General features: G+C 45.8%; 3 protein-coding genes across 3 annotated transcripts; all 3 read left to right on the top strand.

The window, feature by feature from the left end:
- Positions 1-332: 332 nt before the first annotated feature.
- Positions 333-9,035, top strand: LOC114763548 (PR domain zinc finger protein 1-like). The gene is made up of 7 exons (XM_028953302.1): positions 333-508; positions 1,661-1,938; positions 2,594-2,713; positions 4,048-4,279; positions 6,525-7,381; positions 7,493-7,621; positions 7,694-9,035. Exons 2-7 carry the CDS (start codon positions 1,687-1,689, stop codon positions 8,132-8,134), a joined length of 2,031 nt encoding a protein of 676 aa, XP_028809135.1. The 5' UTR covers positions 333-508; positions 1,661-1,686; the 3' UTR covers positions 8,135-9,035.
- Positions 9,036-10,215: 1,180 nt separating this feature from the next.
- On the top strand, positions 10,216-17,493 carry xkr5a (XK related 5a). The gene is made up of 7 exons (XM_029003012.1): positions 10,216-10,429; positions 11,304-11,487; positions 12,513-12,697; positions 12,802-13,014; positions 13,133-13,302; positions 13,592-13,703; positions 14,748-17,493. Exons 1-7 carry the CDS (start codon positions 10,333-10,335, stop codon positions 15,716-15,718), a joined length of 1,932 nt encoding a protein of 643 aa, XP_028858845.1. The 5' UTR covers positions 10,216-10,332; the 3' UTR covers positions 15,719-17,493.
- Positions 17,494-18,226: 733 nt separating this feature from the next.
- saysd1 (SAYSVFN motif domain containing 1) lies at positions 18,227-19,562 on the top strand. Its single transcript, XM_028953246.1, has 2 exons — positions 18,227-18,494; positions 18,567-19,562. The coding sequence occupies exons 1-2, from the start codon at positions 18,330-18,332 to the stop codon at positions 18,888-18,890; spliced, it is 489 nt and encodes a 162-aa protein (XP_028809079.1). The 5' UTR covers positions 18,227-18,329; the 3' UTR covers positions 18,891-19,562.
- The last annotated feature ends 646 nt before the right edge of the window (positions 19,563-20,208 follow it).

Genomic DNA, 20,208 nt, shown 5'->3' with positions numbered 1-20,208 from the left:
ACACACACACACACGCAAAATCATCATAAGGTATCACGGGTACATGTGTAGCATAGTCTGATCTTTCTGATGGATGTAGAAGAGTGAAATAAACTTCAGTCAGAGGACCAATTTGCCCAGAATCAAGATATAAGTGTGAGACAGACGGTAACAAGCCTTCTGGAGAAAAGCGAAAGTACCAGTTCACACAGACGGCGAGAGAGAGAGAGCGAGAGAGAGAGAGAGAGGAGGAGTTACTGAGGAGGAGGAAAGAAGTACAGAGATAGAGAGCGAGGGGGCTGGAGGAGAGGAAGAGAGGGGAGGGTGATAATATATCCCAGCGTAAATGAAAGACACTCACACACACAAATGCATACACACACTCACACACTCTTACATAGTGAAAGATATGCAAGAGACCGAGTACAGATCAGAGAAGAGCACAGGACCGAGATGAACTGATGAGGTGTTGACTCAGGGAAATATCTGTCTACTTCCTTTTATGTGTGGCTTTGCTCAGAGAATATCAGTAAGTATCTATCTATCTATCTATCTATCTATCTATCTATCTATCTATCTATCTATCTATCTATCTATCTATCTATCTATCTATCTATCTATCTATCTATCTATCTATCTATCTATCTATCTATCTATCTATCTATCTATCTATCTATCTATCTTGTGATGCAGGTAAATGTTGACACCTGTTGGGTGCAGCAGGTTACTTACACCCATGCCTTCTCAGTTGTGTGTATCAGAGAGCCGGCTTCCTGCAGGCACCACTGAAAGTCAGATGTTCACAGTCCAGGCGTTTTTTTTTCTATCACAGCTGTGCATCTGTGCATCTGCGCCCGGGGTACCGATTTCACAACCTGTCCCTGCTTCTGCCGTGTCACCGAGTTTCGCTGTGAGTGTGGTGGCTGGCGCAGTCATTCCGAATGTTCTCACACGGAATGGGGGGGTCGAGGGTCAGTCCGCGGGTCACGATTACTGTTCATTACTTCTCTTCGGATGTCGGATGTACAAATACTGTCTTAAACTGACAGAAACTCTTAATTTCTTAAGTAAATTCTATAAAATAGTTAAGAAAGCTTCATTTTTTATATCCTCATTATGATTTTTTTTTGTCTGCATCTGGTTAATTTCATGCTTTGGGAAGAGACAGAGTGACAATGACAATGCCTCACATTCATGCATTCAACTGTCACTCTTTTCCAGAGAAAAATTCGGTCCCTAATATCAGGTTTAGTACCCTTGGAGGAAGAGTAAGCGTGTTGCTCAAGGCCACAACTTTACTTTTTTACTTTACTTTACTTTATTTAGCAGACACAACTGTACGGTTGTAGAAATCGATGTTCAGTTCTGCACTTGTTGGTAGGTCGGTCCGGTTCCTTAACAATATTGACATGGGTTATCTACCACCAGGCTGGTGGCGACACACCACCTTTCGTCCCCGTTCTCATCTCTTGACTTCCAGCTTTAGCTCCATTCACAGGCTACTTCCCTCCCACCACTTCCACCACCAGAAATGTTTTTCCAGCTGCCAAAAATTGTGGGAGGTGACAGAGAACTTTTTTCATTGTAGCTGATCACATTTACAAATGCAACCTAGTTCCTTTTTAATTGATCTTCATGTAGAAATGACAAAACTAATCCAGATTTCTTATAAACATTGTAGATGGAACGCCAATGCTGAGTGTTTGAATGCATGTGAAAATGAAGTCCTCCTCACATCCTTCAGAGGGGTCACCGCAGATGAGGGAGGATGTCACCATGACGACCGAACCTCTTGACATGGACCTGACTCTGTGGAGCGAGGCAGAACTGGAGGAGAGGTGCACATACGTGGTGCAAGACCAGCCCTGGAAGGACGTTTGTTCAAAAACGCACATAAGCAGGGCAGAGGGGTCCCTGCCCAGCAACCTCCAACTCACACGTTCACCTGACTCCACAGAGGTATTCAAAAAGCACTCTTTTTTTCTGCCAACTTAAAAAATAAAGGCCGTCTTCCATAGTCTAGTTCCAAAATGATGGAAAAAATCTAATGTGTCAATGTCTAAGTCAATGTCTAACCATTGTAGACATAATTTGCGGTGGATCTGCTCAACTTTGCACTGCTTGAGATCAACACAGTAAAGTTCTTGCTTGGACACTTGCATGCTCAGAACTGAATAAAGCCTTGAAAGAGGAAAAAGAGTTCAAATGGAAATTTGCAAGCAAAATCGGATTTTTTTCTTATTTTTCATTTAACTACCCCCTCACATTGTACCATGAGTGCTTTATTGCTTTGTCCTTCACAAATAATGAAAAGACACTCACTCACTCGCTCTCTTTCAGTTACCGCTTCATCTAGGGTTGATGGTGCCATGCTGCTTGTGTCCAATTGCATGAATTCATTTAGGGTTATTGCAACATAGTCCCTGCAGTACAAACCGGGTGATTCTGGACATACCTTTAAATAAATGTACATTGTTGCTATGGAATAAAGGAAGATGATGACACAGCGTCATCATCTTTTTAAGCAGTTGATGCTTGACTCATCGAAAGCTGAAATAATGAGGCTCTTACTCAGTCACCCTGTGACCTTCCGACTTTTTCTATCTCCGCTCAGGTGCTTGGCGTGATCAGTAGAGGACACGTCCCGGCGGGAACCCGTTTCGGCCCGCTGGTGGGCGCGAGTTACACCTCGGAGAGCGTTCCTGTGAACGCCAACAGGAAGTACTTCTGGCGGGTGAGCAGATCCTGAGTGACGTTTTAATAGCACTATGACGTTTTGCTCCATGCCCGTAAAGTGGCAAGGTACCGCTTCACATACTGACTCAGCAAGGAAGTGGCTACACAGACTCTCTCTCTCTCTCACACACACACACACACACACACACACACACACACACACACATATCTAAACTGCTGCACACATATCTAAACAGCTGACATTTCCATGCTGTGGGTTCAGTTCTGCCGGACAATTTTGCAGCAAAATTCTTATTATTATTATTATTATTAAAGGATATAGAAACAAACTGTCAGTGTAAGGGGGAGGGGTCTGAAGAAAGAGGGGGAAGAGAGATAAGAGAAGACGGAGAGATGGTGAGAAAATGAGTAGGGAAGTGAGATTAGAGAAAGAACGAGGGAAACCGAGAGGCAAAAGTGAGAAAGTTTTAAATGGGTGTGATGAGAAAGTGTGATCGGGGGGGGGTCGCACAAACATTTAACATGTTGAAAGCTAACAAGGGAAAAATGCCGAGGCCGTTTTTGCTGAACAAGTGAAATGGCCTCGGCTCTTGAGGAACGCATGTGTACCGTGAGTGAGCAAAGTGAATATGTTTTCAGCAAGACGTGCCGCATGTGGTTAAGCGTTACAGTCAGCCTGAGAGTGACAACTGGGCGGGCTGTCGTCATTTCTTGAAACGACAGTTCTGAAATGTCACCTCTCCCCGCAGACAGCTTTGATGTGAGTCAAAAACAATTAAACATGATATTAACATTGCATAGTAGACTACATATTCTTTTTTCATCCTCTGCATCTGCCCTCGGCTCCAAGAAGAAACCATGTTTTTATCAGGGCTACCTGGCTAATCACTGAACAAAATCGTTTTACAAAAGCCTACGCCTACCAGCTTAGTTTTGGTCCGCAAACATTTACATTTTAAGGAATTTATGGCCGGATTTATTTACTTTTTCATTTTTTGTGAAATGTGATGTCACGGCAATGTCACGTCTCGTGGGTTCAGGGGGGAAGAAGGTGCCGAATTCGGACGTGGTGCAACTCAAAAGGATTTATTTTAATAAAATAATTAAAAAAATAACACACAGCACGAGGGCCAACATGGATTGGCCCTTAGAACTGATCTCCTTTACTTTACTTTACTTACAAGAGGAAGACACCAGCAGTATATAATGCTGTATTTGGTAGGTCAAAAGCCGAGAAGGTTGGAATGAAAGTGGGCCAGGTTGATTAAAGTTCAGTCAGGCAGTGACGTATCACATATCCTTTCTCATGGAGTTTGGAACTTTTGCCCCTCTTCAGCCTTCTTTAACGAACACCGGCTCCTCTTCTCACAGGTCTATTCTGAGGGGAGGCTTCATCACTTTTTGGATGGCTTTGACGAGGACAAGAGCAACTGGATGCGCTACGTGAACCCGGCGGCGACCCTACAGGAGCAGAACATGGCCGCATGTCAAAACGGCATGTCCATCTACTTCTACACAGTCCGACCCATAAGCCCTGGGCAGGAGCTCCTGGTGTGGTACTGTCCAGAGTTTGCCCAGCGTCTGCTTGCACCACTCACTGAAGGTATGGCAGCAGATTTCAAGATTTAAAAGGTATTAAATGAAAATGTATGGTTGCGGTGTGATTCTGGTTATTATGTGAAAGTGATTGTCATTGTGATACACAGCACAGCACGCGGTGGCACAACGAAATGTGTCCTCTGCTTTTAACCATCACCCTTGGTGAGCAGGCGTGTGGGGAGCAGTGTGTGGGGACCACCTCGGCAGTTCGGGATTTGAACTGGCAACCTTCTGATTACGGGGCCGCTTCCTTAACCGCTAGGCCACCACTGCCCCTGTCAATATGTTTGTCTTTGTGTGACAGATGCTAATCTTTAGTCTGTTCTAAACCACACCAGTTTTCCTAGCCCACAAGATGGTTCACTTTCAGTACATATCTGATCAGGGCAGCGGGAACTACGGTTTGTTTATATGGGCCGGTTTCAGCTGCTAGAGTTTACTAAAAACCAGCAGATCCACACATCGAGCCGAGCGACTGCTCAGTTACGACTCAGTACAGCTCTCGAATGTTCAAACGGGTTCGTTCACATTGCTCACCCTTCCATTGAATTGTAATCACGCTGATGTAAACGGGTTTGTAGGAACGAAAGTATCAACTCATTACATAAAAATACAGGCGCTGAAGTTTTGAACCGTAGCCAGTTGCATTCTTCTTAAAATTCTGGATATCTTTAAAAAAAAAATGTATTTTGTTGTGTAAACCAATTCAGCCAAGAAATTCTTCTCACGTGTACTAGAACCCGAGGATAAACTGAGGGCGGTTTTCGATCACTACACACATTCACAAAGCTCTGTTTAGTTTGAGGACGTCTGTTGAGATGGGTTTGACAGATTTCTTTACGTCAAAGTAAGGTGAGTTTTATGAGGCCCTCACACCACTTCCTGTAGACCAGATCCATTTCTTTGACAGACAGAGGGGTGGGGATGTCGGTGTATTTTCAGTGTGCGTGTTTGTGTGGGGGAATTTGAAGACTTGAAGGGTTTTTGTGATTTGAGGGGGGTGAAGAGCTCCGTTTGTGAAAGCTCCCAGAGACACAGGCGGTTCCTGCGGGAACAAGATTACTCCTCGAACACTTTCACACACCGTAGAGGAGTAGAGAGTCCTAACAATCATAACTGTAACTTTACGCTGACGTATCGGGTGATAGATCAAGTTTCACCCAGTCTGTAAGGTGGCAGGTTTCTGCTCAGCACATCACGCTTGCTAGGTGAGGGGTGGGAACGCGAGATGCAATCGCACCGACACGTCACTGACACTCAAGGTCAAACTCAAGAGTTCATATCTGTAAAATGACGTCTTCAGCCCAGTATGTACGGTGTCAGAATAAAACATAAGGACTTGGTGTGATCAGAAAGCTAAGAAAAGGGTTTCACTGCCTGGGAAATGACCTGGGAAGCGATATTTACAGTGTTCTCAATGTCACGCCCAACAGCACTCTCTGATTGGCTCCAAGTCGCAGAGAATAGCCTATAAGTATTCAGAGAAAGGCAACATGTATTTTAGTACACAATACCCCAGATCTATCAACCTGCACCAAACTATATAACAAACCAGAACACAATAGTGTAATGTAAACTGCTTTTAACATCGTGACCAAATCCTGAATCAGGTGCCGGTATTCTGAAATGTCACAAACAGAGGGTCACGGATCGTTCTTACAAGATAGCATAATCATTTCAATCGTTCACAATCATTCAGTAAACTCTCATCTGACTGTTTCTACTGGCTCAGCAAAACAGTTTGACTCAGTTTTACTGTAAATTTTGGATCTCTCGCATATCTTTCACTCATCACTCCGTTAATTACTAAGCAGCACACTGAAACGGGCCCTTTTTGCATATGACATTACAGAATTGCGGAACTTTAAAAATGGCTGGTGTCTGGCTGGTGGCTGCTAAGTAAAGTAAAGTAAAGTAAAGGAAAAATATTTTAAAATACAGAAATGATTAATGTTTTGGTTCCAAATATTGCTTATGGTGCTCACTGATTATTAAGAAATAGTATCCCAAGTCGGCCATGAAGAAAACACATTGGTCAAGGCCTACTATATTTCAATGGAAACTAATTTGTGCTACTACATTTACATTTACGGCATTTAGCCAGAGCGACTTACAGTCAGTAGTGACAGGGACAGTCCCCCTGGAGTGTCTTGCTCAGGGACACAATGGTAGTAAATGGGGTTTAAACGTGTGACTTTGTTGCTTTCTGGTTAATTACTGGTCCATTTTTGTTGTTTCTCAACTCTCAGTGCAGACTGAATCGTGGTCAAATCAGCAGGAATCCAGCAGCATTGCATCTCCACGGCAGAAGCAGCCACACAGGAGGGGCCACAGTGTCTCTGATATCCTCAGGAAGGATCCTTGCTCACCTGATTTCAGGAACATGACATTGAACCAGGACTTCCAACAACCAGTGGGACCAAAGGCAATCTACCCACTACAGTCCTACGGCCCAGGCAGGTTTGATCAAAATCTGTTCCTCAACACAACAGGTCCTGCCAGTCACATCAGTTTAAAGGAGGAGACGGCCAAGACCTTGACTCTTTCAGGTGCGCTCCACAGTCATGCGCCTTTGCAACATCTGAATGACAAAATTCCATTGCCGAGAACTGTGCCTGAATCATCTTTGAGTGTAAATCACTCATATTTTCCATATCATTATGAACCGATTCAACACACGATCCTCCCGAGAGGAATACTTCACGCGCAGGGTTACCCACACGGGTTGGGTTTGCTGCCCAATGGACAAAAATTCTCTTTTAGCCTCTCACCCATCAATTGTGCGTTAACCAGCAACTTCAGAAGGAACGTGGCCAGTGGACCACACACGACCAGGGTTGTTAAAGGAGCTTCGGGTCACCACACGTCCAGGCAAAACTCACCTCTAAGTGGCAAAGATGCCACCTCAGGTCCCACACCATCCAAGACAACTGCAGTTAAGCTGCAATCCACAGAGGTATCTTCAGAGAAGGTATACCTCCAGAATATCAGGCGTGAGTACACTGGCTACCAAACACTGCCTTACCCACTCAGACGGCAAAACGGAAAGATCCGGTATGAGTGCAACGAGTGTGGCAAGATCTTCAGCCAACTGTCCAACCTGAAGGTGAGCCTATGTCTTTTAGAAGGGCGCACCTGCTTTTTCTTGCTTCTTTTCGATATGAACCACTGGTGGTGGCCACCTTGAGAACCGCTTTAACACCTCTTCACCTCACAGGTACATCTGAGAGTCCACAGTGGAGAGAGACCCTTCAGGTGTCAGACCTGTAATAAAGATTTCACCCAACTTGCCCATCTGCAGAAGCACTTTCTGGTCCATTCAGGGGAAAAGCCACACGAGTGCAAGGTGAGTGTTCGCCTGAGAGTCCAGGGGGTCAATCCACCGCATGCACGTGTTCAAGAGTCTCACTCTTCGCAGGTCTGCAACAAGCATTTCAGTAGCACCAGCAACCTGAAGACCCACCTTCGTCTGCACACAGGTGAGAAGCCATACCACTGTAAGATCTGCCCTGCGCGCTTCACCCAGTTCGTCCACCTGAAGCTCCATCGGCGCATGCACACCGGTGGCGGGCGCTCCAGCTTCCCTCACCCCCTGTACCCACAAATCCTGACCCCTGAGACACCTCTGGACCCTCACTTAGCTTCTGACTCTCGGTGCATTCCATGTCATGATGTTGAGAGGACGACCATCAAGTTTGAGCTAACCGATGAAACAGAAGAGCTAGACATGGAGGAGAAGAAAGGAATGTCTGCAGAACATCTGGAGGAACAAGCATCTGAAAGTTCAGTCCTCAGGCTACATGCCACCAGCTTTGGAGACCTCCTTGAGGTCAACGTTAAGCAAGAACCAGATCTTTAACGTGCAGTGCACCTATTTTTCTCTTCTTCTGTCAAGCCTTGAACCGGACATGTAATTTTTTTGCTTCGTTGTAAGAGGCAAGCGGTGTCAGGTCACTCGCCGATTTGAAGATGCCTGGATGAAACAAAAAAGAAAAAACGATAAAAAAGAGAGGCAGATATCCTGTTTTATAACACAGAATCCGGATAGAAAAGCTTTCAATTGTTTGCCTTTTTTTTTTTTTTTTTCAGCCAAGCCCACTGTGTTCCTCTGTTTGTTCAGCCCTTCATTTCACGCGGCACCCACTCTGTTCTCCTGCTCCTCCTAATCCACAAGGCCTTGAGTTGGGTGCATTTTGCACATAATCTGAATGCATTTTCTAATCTGCAGTTTTTTTCATTTTTTTATTCTTGATTATCGCGTACATTTTTTGTGTTTTATGTATCATTTTAAAAAATCTGTGTTCACCAAATCCCTTTCTCTCTTGCCAAAATTTAAAAGGAGTTGCGCTTTACAGAAAAATAACGTTTCTCTTGTTCTCATCTTCAGTTTTTAAGGCATCGCTGCTTTCTATAAAAATAGTGTGCGTGGAGCAGGAAATTTCAGGAAGGGCTCTCCTCCATTTCCAGACATTGTGCTCCGAATTAGAAAACCCCCTTTACTCACAAACGCGTTAAACATTTGCGCTGTAAAAATACATCTGCTTCCCACATTACAGGTCATTATGAGAGGAAGCGTGGAAAGTGCATTTTAAGCAGGATGCTGAGGTGGACAACTGCAGTGATTGAAAACGGAGCCAATAAGTTTTGTTTTCTGATGTAAACCTATTTGTGTCTTTACTTTGTTGATGTTCTTGTCATTACGAATTAGATTTTATTTTTTTTGGCTTCGGTTTGTTCCAGATTAAAACATTGAAACTGAAGATCATTGTGTTCTTTTTTTTTTTTAATATTTTTTCTAACATTTACATTTATGCCACTTATCCAGACCGCGTTACAATCAGTAGTTACAGGGACAGTCCCCCTGGAGACACTCAGTGTTATGTGTCTTACTAAGGAGCACAACGGCAGTAAGTGGGGTTTGAACCTGGGTCTTCTGGTTCATAGGCCACCCTACAACATTAACATTACAGACATTACAGACAAATTTGAAGAAGTACCAAACTTGAACAAACTCCATGGGGGTGTTGATCACAATCTTCTTAAGTGTGCAGAGCACAAAATAAAATCGTTCATACGAGTCACACACTCGTTTTGATTACGGTGAGCATTTGCTGTGGTGTTGTTTCGATGAACTGTGACACAACATTATTATTTCTGTCCAGAGTTGCACTGATTTTTAGCCACGATCTTGTAGAAATTCTTCTCCAGCACATCCCAAAGACCCTCAGTGGGGTCTGGACTCTCTGGTGTGAGAATGACGTCTCGTGCTCCCTGAACCGCTCTTTCACAAGCTGAGCCCGACGAATCCTGGCATTGTCACCTTGGATTATGGCCTTCGGGGGAAGAACAAATTTACTGATGGAATAACCTGCTCTGTCCCTGTTACTGCTGACGCGAAGTGGCTCTGGAAATGCGAATGGTGACTCTAAATTGGCTCTGGGAGTCACAACCTTGCTTAAGATTCAGCGGTTTGTATTGGGTTATATGTGAGATGGTTAAATGTAACTCGCAAATGATTTATGCCATTGTGTCCCTGAGAAATGATTTATACCATTGTGTCCCTGAGAACTTCATAATTTGAGATCAGTACATGGGCTCTATTTCGAGCTAGAATCACAGGTAAAGGTTATATGGTTGATTAAGGTTAAGAACCATATCCATCCATCCATCCCTGATTCAGTCTTATTATAAATTCTTGTCAAAGGAGACGATTGTGCAAATCTGAATGAATTTCTGGAATTTCTGGGAAAAAACCCCAAAGAAATCAAGCCATGGCTTTTAACTATTAAGGTATACATATACATTGTGAATTCAGAAACATGTGCAAGACGTTTATTCAAAGACGTAACATATTTAAGCTTTTCCATAGACAATTTGATCATTTTTTATTTTGTTTACGTCTGTTTTGGCCGCTGCCGCTTTAAAGCCAGGCGGTGACGTCACGTATCGGCGCCCGTCCGTCCGTCCGTCCGTCCGTCCGCGGAGAATGTCAACAACGCGCAGCGCGGCGACCCGCGTATCCGGTCCGTGGTAGCAGCGGGCAGCGGCGGGGCGGACATGCCGTCGGCGGCGCGGAAGGGATGCTGGACGGCGCGGTGTCAGGCGCTGCTGCTCGCCGTGTCCGCGCTGCTCGTCGTGGCGGAGAGGAGCGCGCGTGAGTAACGCGCACGCACGCACGCACGCACGCACGCACGCTCGCTCGCACGGTAATACCGCGTCGGAGATCTGTCGGAAGAAATAAAGCCGCAGACGTTTCGAAGTCCCCAGCTCCGTGGCGACAGAGGACAGTAACCACGGCAACCATCCCTTCATGCATATTGTATAAGTGACCTCAATTAATCTTATAATTAATGTTACGAACGTATTTGTTCGTGTTGTTTTTACAATAATATCTGAGTATCAACAGCACAGTGCGTGCAAATCGCATGCAACAATTTAATTAGATTTTATACTGCAATAGTAAACACATTTTTAAAAATGATATCAATAAGGAATCATGCTTTATGGGTAATGGGTATAAAAACCGAAATTGTTATAAACGAAAAGTGTTATAAACCGCGTGGAAGGGTTGGGTTGCTTGGCTCGTTGCATGACCAGTTTAATGCCCTTGCCTACCTGCTGATGTTTCGTGCCGTGGAGCGCTTGTATGCCATGACCCGACTAAAGGGATCGGTTACAGGCCCTGGTGTCGGGACGGGGTGGGCGAGGGGGGTAGAGGTCAGGCCCTCCGTAACCAGTTTGACTTTGGCGCGGACGTTACGCTGAAATCGACGAGCCGGGAAGAGGGGAGCGCCGAGGCCATTAAAATAATGTATTCCTTATGTCAGCAGAGGTGTAATGCGATTGGACAAAGAACTCGCTCAGCGCTGATTTCCTTGTAGAAAGTCAAGTGTCTTCACTACAGGAATTTAGGGGTGCACTTACCATGCACGGGCGGTAAAACAGCGATTCTAATCGTCTGCAGTCTGACCACATGACCATGTTGTGATCTTCTGCTTCTTCTTCTTCTTTTTTTATGTATATGCCAGTGTTGTTCTTGGTGGGCTGCTACCTCTGGGTTGGCGAGACGTTTTGGGCGGCGTGGACCATTGCGCTGTTTGTTCCTGGGACGCTGGTGCAGGCACTGAGCTGTCGGTGGTACTTTGCTGATGGGGACAAGCGCCGCTGCTTCCTGACCATTATACACGTTCTTCACCTCGGTCTCTTTAAAAGGTGCTTTTTTTTTTTTTTTTTTCGTAATTATTTCTGACCCCCAGACGTCCGACAGAGGAGGAGCTCACCTTACATCCTCGCCCCCCGCAAGCATCTGCTCCATTCCTCCTCCGTTTCACTTGCTCCTAATGAACCTTGTTTGCAGGGTCGTCAGCAGTCGTCTCAGCGCCACGTCCCCTGCCGTCTAACACCAGATGGATTATTAGCGCTTTCACTCAAGAGTTCCATTTACATTTACATTTATGGCATTTATCAGACGCCCTTATCCAGAGCGACTTACAATCAGTAGTTACAAGGACAGTCCCCCTGGAGCAATTTAGGGTTAAGTGTCTTGCTCAGGGACACAATGGTAGTAAGTGGGATTTGAACCTGGGTCTTTGGTTCACAGGCGAGTGTGTTACCCAGTAGGCTGCTACCACCCTCCGATTGGCAAAGTAGTGACCGTGACATTGGAATAGGACGCTCCCCAAGCGCTCTGTCTTATGTAAAGCTCCTGGGAAAAATGATGACATAGCTGTCACGTACACACAATGTAAAAAAACGTAGCTAGTTCTATATCCGCTGCTCTTCACGGTGACCCTCGTGTGTACCCATTCTTCTCATTTCATTCGCAACTTGTCCGTTTCTGACCACAGCTGACCCTTCTGAACACCGCAGTCGTAGTGACATGTTGTTGAGGGAGGATACCTGGAAGAAACATTTCATTATGTGTGCGGTACGAGATTCCTGCACCGAGTTCATATAGCGGTGTCATATAGACATGAACATGAAGACAGGGTGGTAGTAGCCTAGTGGGTAACACACTTGCCTATGAACCAGAAGACCCAGGTTCAAATCCCATTGTGTCCCTGAGCAAGACACGTAACCCTGAGTGTCTCCAGGGGGGGACTGTCCCTGTAACTACTGCTTGTAAGTCGGTCTGGATAAGGGCGTCTGGTAAATGCTGTAAATGAAATTGTAATTGTAAGATTCGATCCCTGCCGTCGGCTCATGCTGCTGGTGTGTACGCTGTCCTCTGCTGGCAGGTTCTGGGACTGCATGGGGGCCGTGTGGCAGACGCAGGGTTCGGTGGGGGAGCTGGGCACGGCCGTGATGCAGCAGGCGGACGTGGCTGGGCTTCGCCTGCTGGAGGGGCTGCTGCTCACGCTGCCACAGACGCTGCTGCAGACGTACGTGCTGGTGGCCACCGACGTGGGCGTCAGCCCTCCAGGTAACCCGGCCGTTCCCTCGGCGATTTCGGCGGTGGCGAGGAAGCCCGCAATGCGCTGCGTGTTAGTGTCTGGTGAAACAGAAATGTTCTGTCTCTCGGCGCAGTGGCTCTGTGCTGTGGCCTGTGCCTGCTCTCGCTGTCCTGGGCGCTGGTGCTCTTCAGTCGCGCGTGCTGCTTGATCAGGCCGGGCCACTTGGCCATGCCGCCTGCCGTGCTGCTGTGCCAGCTGCTCTGGAGGGTGGGCATGCTCGGCGCCAGGGTGGCCAGCCTCATGTTCTTCGCCCGCGCCTTCGGCTGGTGGGTGTGCGGAGTTGTAGGTGAGAGTCAAAGGGCCACGTTCATATTGCATTTTTAAATGACAAAAGTACGCCTTGTGCCATAGTTCTGTTTTCTGCTTTTTTGGGGGGATGTGGGGGGGGTTTCTGCTGGCTACAGGTTTTCACTGGCTCACTGCATCATTCTGGCTGGTCTCCCAGCAGACTGACATCTGCACAGGACCCTGGAGCTGGCGTCTGTTCAACGGGGCTTTGGGAATGGTGCACATCTTCTTCTTCCTCAATGTCAAAGACGGCCGCTCACGCTTCCGTATGGCAGGTTTCTATGTGGTGAGGCTGCGCTTTTTTACATGCAGCTTGATATGTGGCCTGAAACTTATTTCATGGTATTTTCACATCACCACAATGATGATGAAAGTAATATCTGGTGACTGGTAGAGTAATACATTATACCGAACAATAGACTGTGTGTAGAACTAGTCCATTTGTAACTGTTGCCAATGGCCACAGTATATGGGCATTTGTATAATATTCACGTTGATGATAGGAAAATAGTCATATTCACAATGTGGCGTATGCTTTTTGGATCCTATAAATACCTTGTTATGTTGTGTTGTAGGTAATGTTGCTGGAAAATGCAACGCTGATGCTGGCAGCATCTGACCTCCTGAACGAAGCATCGTGGGACAGTTTGACCCCCCCCACTGCAGTTTTCTGCAGCTTCCTGTCTGGTGAGACTTACATATAACCTTCAACGCAATGAGCAAGGTCAAACCGGAGCTTTCTAATTTTGTGACACTGTAGCTTGAGTGATTTAGGTGTCAAATGTTTTTTTTTTTGTATCTGGAGGTCTTTTTGTGTTCACATTGTGAGTTCATGTGAAAGGGGAATTGGTTTTCTTCGGGGTCCACTTCCTCTCAGATGGGGCCTCAGTCCATTTTACAGTACAGGCCCAAAGTTTGTACACACCTCATTCAATGTGTTTTCATTATTTTCATGGTCGATTCTCACTGAAGGCATCAAAACTATGAATGAACACATGTGGAGTTATGTACATAACTTAAAAAAAGGTGAAATAAGTGAAAACATGTTTTATATTCTAGTTTCGTTGCTCTGATTACTGCTTTGCACACTCTTGGCATTCTCTCGATGAGCTTCAAGAGGTCGTCACCTGAAATGGTTCTCCAACAGTCTTGAAGGAGTTCCCAGAGGTGTTTAGCACTTGTTGGGGTCCAGCTCACCCCAAACCATCTGGATTGGGTTCAGGTCCGGTGACTGTGGAGGCCAGGTCTCCACTTTTTGTTAAGTACATAACTCCACATGTGTTCATTCATAGTTTTGATGCCTTCAGTGAGAATCTACCAACGTAAATGGTCATGACAATAAAGAAAACACATTGAATGAGAAGGTGTACAAACTTTTGGCCTGTACGGTAATCACAAAAAGAAATTGCTGACTCATCCACTGATTTATAAGGATGAAAGCGAGTGTAAAACATCTGTTCAGTACAATTAAAATCCTGCATTTTGGATAGTTTAAAACCAGATACTGCCGCATTTTTATACTCCCAAAGGAAATTAACAGGGAGGCTTCTGAATGGTTTGCTGTGGTCAGTGTATTTGCTAGAGCGATTTTGAGTTAATCAGCAGCACCCTAATCGCCGCCCTCACGTTTCGCAGACCTTAATAAAAAGGAAAGTCGACTATTAGAGATGGCGTCTCTCGTTATTGTACTCCCAACACTTTTCTTTCTTTCACTATTCCTCTCATTCTCAGGCTTGACATCTCTGGTCCTGTATTACCGCTTCCTACATCCGAAGTCCACAGAGATCTCCCAGATGCTGCACCATGGAGGCCGAGCTCACATGGGCAGCACCTGCCTGGAACGGGCGGAGTCTTCCGTCTCTCTAGAGGGGAAGAGCCTCCCGGCGGCCACGTCGTTTCACAGCCACTCCCACTGCAGCTTCTCTCTATCTGGGGTAGCAAGTTCATTCCTGGAGCACCCAGGTGGCTGCAGGGGGAAAGCTGATGGCAGGGAGAGCAGTGGAGGATGTAGGCACCATCACTGGTTCCTCATCCGCCTAGCACTCAAGACCGGCGACCCAGGAAAGATCAACCAGGCGTATGGTTCCGGAGGGGTTGCGGCCATATTGGAAGTTGAGGGCTACCACTCGGATCTGAAGGCGGGGGGAGGGATGGATGAGGGGAGCTTGGAGGACAAGAAGGCAGGGATGGAGGAAAACGAGGCTCTGGCACCCCTGTCGGACTGCAAGGAGGAGTTCCAGAGCGTAAGCGAAGAAGAACCCACATCGCGGGACAACGATGAAAATGACGATTACAGTCTGCCAATGGAAAGCCCTTTGGAGTCTCCTGTCGCCAACTTTAAGCGCAGCTCGCCTGAGGGCAAGTCGGTGCTGGGAGACAGCCCTGAGCCGAACTTCTGCCCCACCGAGTCCAGCTCCACCCTGTACTTCAGCGCCGACCCGCAGTCGCCCAGCAGCGGGAGCAACCCGAGGCTGGACCGCGAGCACACGGCCTTCGCCTTCGGCTCGGACAGCCTCGCAGAGCTCAGCCCCGCCAACAGTGAACGGGGAGGGGCGGAGGTCCGGGGTCCGCTGGGGCGGAGGTACACCTCCACGCCCAGGCTGGACTCACCACAGACGGGGCCTACCGAGCTGTCACCTGGGGCAGGACCTCGCAGGAACATGATGCTCTCCCAGAGAGGGCATCACGATCGATTTTTTTAAATATTTTAAACCTGTATGTAAGTGATCCGAAGTGGTGTGCAATAAGGACGCCTCCGTGGCCCACAGCCTGTGGATTTGAACACGCAATGGGCACTATTTTCAAAGTGGGGCTAAGCACAGCGCTATTTAAAGTTTAAAGACCCTGGAAGACCCCCCATCCCCATACCTTCACCACCTGCTGCATCTCGAGCAGTAAGTTCAGCCAGAGTTGAAAAGCACAAACCTCACAGAGGTGCCTGGATTGGCAGGTCTTGCCTAATGTCTTTTTCCATGTTCCACTCTTTATTAATTTAATGCGAACTGGTTTTGTTTTGCCGCCCCTTTTCTATGACCATTGGTTTGCCTCTTTGAGGATGCATCATTCAGTGCTGAGCAAGTGTGATCTCACTTTTATTTTGAGGCGTTTGTGTTTTTTTATGACATGCTGGACTATTTCTTATTTCTACTTCACATGTTAAAATCTTTGAGAATTGTCCTCAGGCATTTGCTTCAAATTGCAATGAATTTGTTGACTTAAAAATGTGTGTGTGTGTGTGTGCTGGGGGGGATTTTTGCTGTTCTATATAAGGTGTGGCACATGGGGAGTGTTCACAAATGTCACCTTCATTAGGTTGCCAATCAGAATGCCTCTATGTTGGAACACCCTTTGTAAAAGGGATGTTGGGAGTTTGGAAATGGGAGGGACACAGAGGAGAGTGAGAAGACGCGTGGAATAATGCCACTCAAAGCTTCTCCCAGTGCACTACGTATTATACGGCATCGTGAAAACCTGTCCGTTGGTTTGTCAGTGGGTTACAACAATTAGCATTCGGTGTAGTGTTAGCCCGAATCTCAGGTTCTTGTCCTGTCTCAGAGTGGATCATTGTTGTGAGACTGGATTGCAGGTTAAAGCTGTGCTTTTCTGAGCCGTCTCTGCACTGGCATCTCAATGACTGGGTGGCGATCCAACCATATTGTCCAATGCGAGCGTGAACCATACATTTGAATATGAGTGTACATATTCTCTATTGAATTGTGGTAAATTCCATAATAGATTTAGGAAATACTACTGTACTAAGTAAGTGATTCAAATTATTCATGTACTACTTGTCATACAGAATTTTTAGATATTGAATAGGAATTTCTTCAAAAGATATGTATGGCCATTATTCCACTTTAAAAGTAGGCAAAACATGTAGGTTTCTGTCAATGACATCTGTGTATGAATACTATATGCATAGGTTTTTAAGCACAAGCATAAACAATTACATTTTAGTTGCATCAACATCTAATTGTAATGATGGGAGACCATAACATTTACTGACATTTTCTACAATTAATTGGAACTTTCTTTCATTTTTCACTGATTAACATGAAAAGGCAATAAAAGATCATGCCCATTGGAGTGAGAGATGGTACACACTTATGTATTAATTCATTAATTATTAATATCAGTGCTACACTATGCTGTGTGTTTAAAATGTGTAAAGATTGTGTAACAATGTATTAGCAAACTAAGGAAGCTTGATGGACAAGAGAAACAGGTAAACATTAGCAGATAATAAACCTTCCTGAATATTCAAGAGTTTTCAATAACAATAATATTTGATTTCTAATAATATTTCCTGTGAAAGAACCTATGTGGGCTGACAGTTGAAACCAAATGTTTTACAGATTTTGCTTTGTCCCAGGGAATGTATATTACGTTTTATGTGTAATTTACTAGTTTCCTACTGTACAGTACTTGTGTGATGCATGCACATTTTTAAGGAGGGAACTCCAAACGGATTGGGAAATTGAGATTTTTCCTCTAATGCAAACCCCTTTGACCTGTGTGTGTTCTTTTTTCAATAAATTGAAAAAACCATTGCCCAAATGTATGACCAAAGGTAATGTGTGGTATTTTATTGTATGGAGAGAAAATTCTTACAAAACTTTGCTGCACTAAAACGACATTGCTTCATTTTCTGTGTTTACAGGTCGAGAGTACGGGTGCATACACCTCTTTTGTTTGGAACACAATTGATATCAGATAGGGTAAGGAAGGTGACGTTTCAAATACCTTAGAACGACTTCCGATTTGACGCTGTGAAAAATTTATAATAACCAAATAATGAAATTGAAATACTTCAATATCAAAATAGAGACATACTTACTTTTAGGTAAACATACATGTTTCTGAAGTAAGCCAAATCTGAGGATCTTTCAACCAAATACCAACAGGCAACCAGATATCAGCAGGCCAACCTTCAGTCCACACATTTTAGATCTGTTTATAGTTTGTGAGACTGCTCTGTTGGTACACATAAATGGTCCATATAATTGAAACATGATTAAAAATAAGATTAAATAAGATATTAAACAGATTTCCATGCCAACATTGTGTCTACTTTTATATTCTCGAGCAAGGCTCTGATTATGATTCGTTTTATGTGACGAGGGGGAAACACAATTCAAACGTGAATAGGACTTTTATTATGACAGATAATTACAACTTTATTTTGACACAATGCGTACTCTGGCCGACCTCTAAATATGGCCGAGTGAAACATGTTAATGCGAACATTGGTTCCGTCAACAGGTTTCGGACTCGTCGGGATCTGCCGACGTCAGGGTGTCCGCGTACGGCGAGATGGAGCGCAGACTCGCTGAATTCCGCGCGCGTAAAGCCGAAATGGCGAATAAAACGAGCGAACGGCCGCGTCCGGACTCGTCCCCGAATCCTCCGGGCCCCGTCACCTCAGGACAGAATTCGCCGCAGGAGCCGAACGCTCCCAGTTCTCGTTCCAGCTCCCACGTGAGTATACCGGAAAACCTGACACAATTCTGCCTGTTTTAATGGCGCTGGAGACGAGCTGGTTTTCCCCAGTGGGTCCCGGACTGGTTGCTGGACAGCGCCGTGGGACGCTGGCTGGGGACCGAGCGCTTCGCCGTCGCGAACGTGACGCTGCTGAAAGCGCTGCTGTGGCTCGTCCTGCTCGGCCTCTTCTCGGAGCTGCACTTCGGCCTCCCCTTCTTCCTGCTCTCCCTCTTCTACTGGCTGTACGAGGGGCTGCGCGGCCCGGACGCGCGTCGGCCCGGCGAGCTGAGCGCCTACTCGGTGTTTAACCCCGACTGCCGGCCCATCCTGGGCACCTTGACTGCGGAGCAGCTGGAGGGCGAGATGGGCTACAGACCCCTCGCCAACAGATAGAAGGGACCTGGACTCGTGTGTGTGTGTGTGTGTGTGTGTGTGTGTGTGTGTGTGTGTGTGTGTTTCGTCCTTTTTTAGTTGCATCAACATCTAATTGTAATGATGGGAGACCATTTACTGCAATGAATTGGAACTTTCATTCATTTGTCACTGATTAACATGAAAATGCAATAAAAGAACGAGCCCATTGGAGTGAGAGAGGAATCAATCATCAATAAACTGAACGAACGACCGCATCCAGACTCGTCTCCATCTGGCTCAGAACAGAATTTATCGGAGGAGACGAAAGCTTCTCATATTAGTGCCACGGAAGCGGGACGTTCCAGTTCCCACGTGAGTAATCTGACACAATTCTGCCTGTTTTAATGGAGCTTGTTTTTTTTTTTTAGGATCTTATTTATTAGGAACTTATTCAGGGTCTAATCCCTCCTCTGGCCTTAGGATCGTCATGTCCACCATGCGATCAGTAGGCCTGAGCCTGCAACAGAGGAAGAGCCCACAGGCAGCCCACAAAACATGGCTAGAGTGATTTTCTAGCCTCCACATGAAATGGAGTGTGGTATATTTTGAATCACATTGTTACTCTCATGGGTCTGAGAGTAACGCAATTTCAATCCCTCTGTATGTCCTGTATATGTGGCAAAATTGACAATAAAGCTGACTTTGACTTTGTTTGTGGGCCTTTGTGGCAGGCACAGAGCATGACCCTCCACCCGAGTTCAGTCTAAACGTTATATGCCCTTTCAGTGAGATCATACGCTCACATGCACACCCGCAGAAAAAGGTTTAAGGCCAACCGAGGCTTGGGAGGTATGGGAAGAAATGAGATAAGGCTAGCAAGGCCCAGCCCAGGCCTAATAAATAATGGGGAGGGGTCCCAAGCTGGGTGCACAATGCCTAATTGTAAGAACTGTTTACTGGCCAGGCCTCAGCAGCCAGGCAATGAAATGTGATGACATATGTGCGATTACATTCATTGAACTTGCACATTTAAAATTCTTGTTCTTACTAGGGGTCTAACTCTCTCTGTGTGTGTCTGTGTGCATGAAGGAGCACAGATAAATAAAATGTTTGTTGGAGACTTGTATAACATTGTAAGCCCTATATGCATGTTATATTTTGAACACTTGTATACTGAAGTCATAGAAATGTAATATGAATTGATATGTCTGCGAACGCACATGCACACAGAGGAGGCAGCGTCTCTCCCTGAGCTGGAATAAGACAGACATCTTCAGCATGAGGTGAAGCTGCAAACTACGGCTGCAAATAATTTTACAGGGCAATGTATATAACACTGATCGCTGTACAGGTCACT

Source organism: Denticeps clupeoides, chromosome 14 (assembly GCF_900700375.1).
Source record: "Denticeps clupeoides chromosome 14, fDenClu1.1, whole genome shotgun sequence".
NCBI lineage: Eukaryota > Metazoa > Chordata > Actinopteri > Clupeiformes > Denticipitidae > Denticeps > Denticeps clupeoides.
Note: the sequence above shows the minus strand (reverse complement) of the source record. Positions and strands in the feature narration are given on the sequence as shown.

What these genes read in the sequence shown, in the direction of transcription:
- LOC114763548 (XM_028953302.1), top strand. Translation starts at nt 1,687, where the DNA reads ATGCATGTGAAAATGAAGTCCTCCTCACATCCTTCAGAGGGGTCACCG. An exon ending in GTTCACCTGACTCCACAGAG is followed by an intron (nt 1,939 to 2,593) that starts GTATTCAAAAAG and finishes ATCTCCGCTCAG; the next exon opens with GTGCTTGGCGTGATCAGTAG. An exon ending in AAAAGCCACACGAGTGCAAG is followed by an intron (nt 7,622 to 7,693) that starts GTGAGTGTTCGC and finishes CACTCTTCGCAG; the next exon opens with GTCTGCAACAAGCATTTCAG.
- xkr5a (XM_029003012.1), top strand. Translation starts at nt 10,333, where the DNA reads ATGCCGTCGGCGGCGCGGAAGGGATGCTGGACGGCGCGGTGTCAGGCG. An exon ending in CGTGGCGGAGAGGAGCGCGC is followed by an intron (nt 10,430 to 11,303) that starts GTGAGTAACGCG and finishes TGTATATGCCAG; the next exon opens with TGTTGTTCTTGGTGGGCTGC. An exon ending in CGTGGGCGTCAGCCCTCCAG is followed by an intron (nt 12,698 to 12,801) that starts GTAACCCGGCCG and finishes CTCTCGGCGCAG; the next exon opens with TGGCTCTGTGCTGTGGCCTG.
- saysd1 (XM_028953246.1), top strand. Translation starts at nt 18,330, where the DNA reads ATGGAGCGCAGACTCGCTGAATTCCGCGCGCGTAAAGCCGAAATGGCG. An exon ending in GTTCTCGTTCCAGCTCCCAC is followed by an intron (nt 18,495 to 18,566) that starts GTGAGTATACCG and finishes GGTTTTCCCCAG; the next exon opens with TGGGTCCCGGACTGGTTGCT.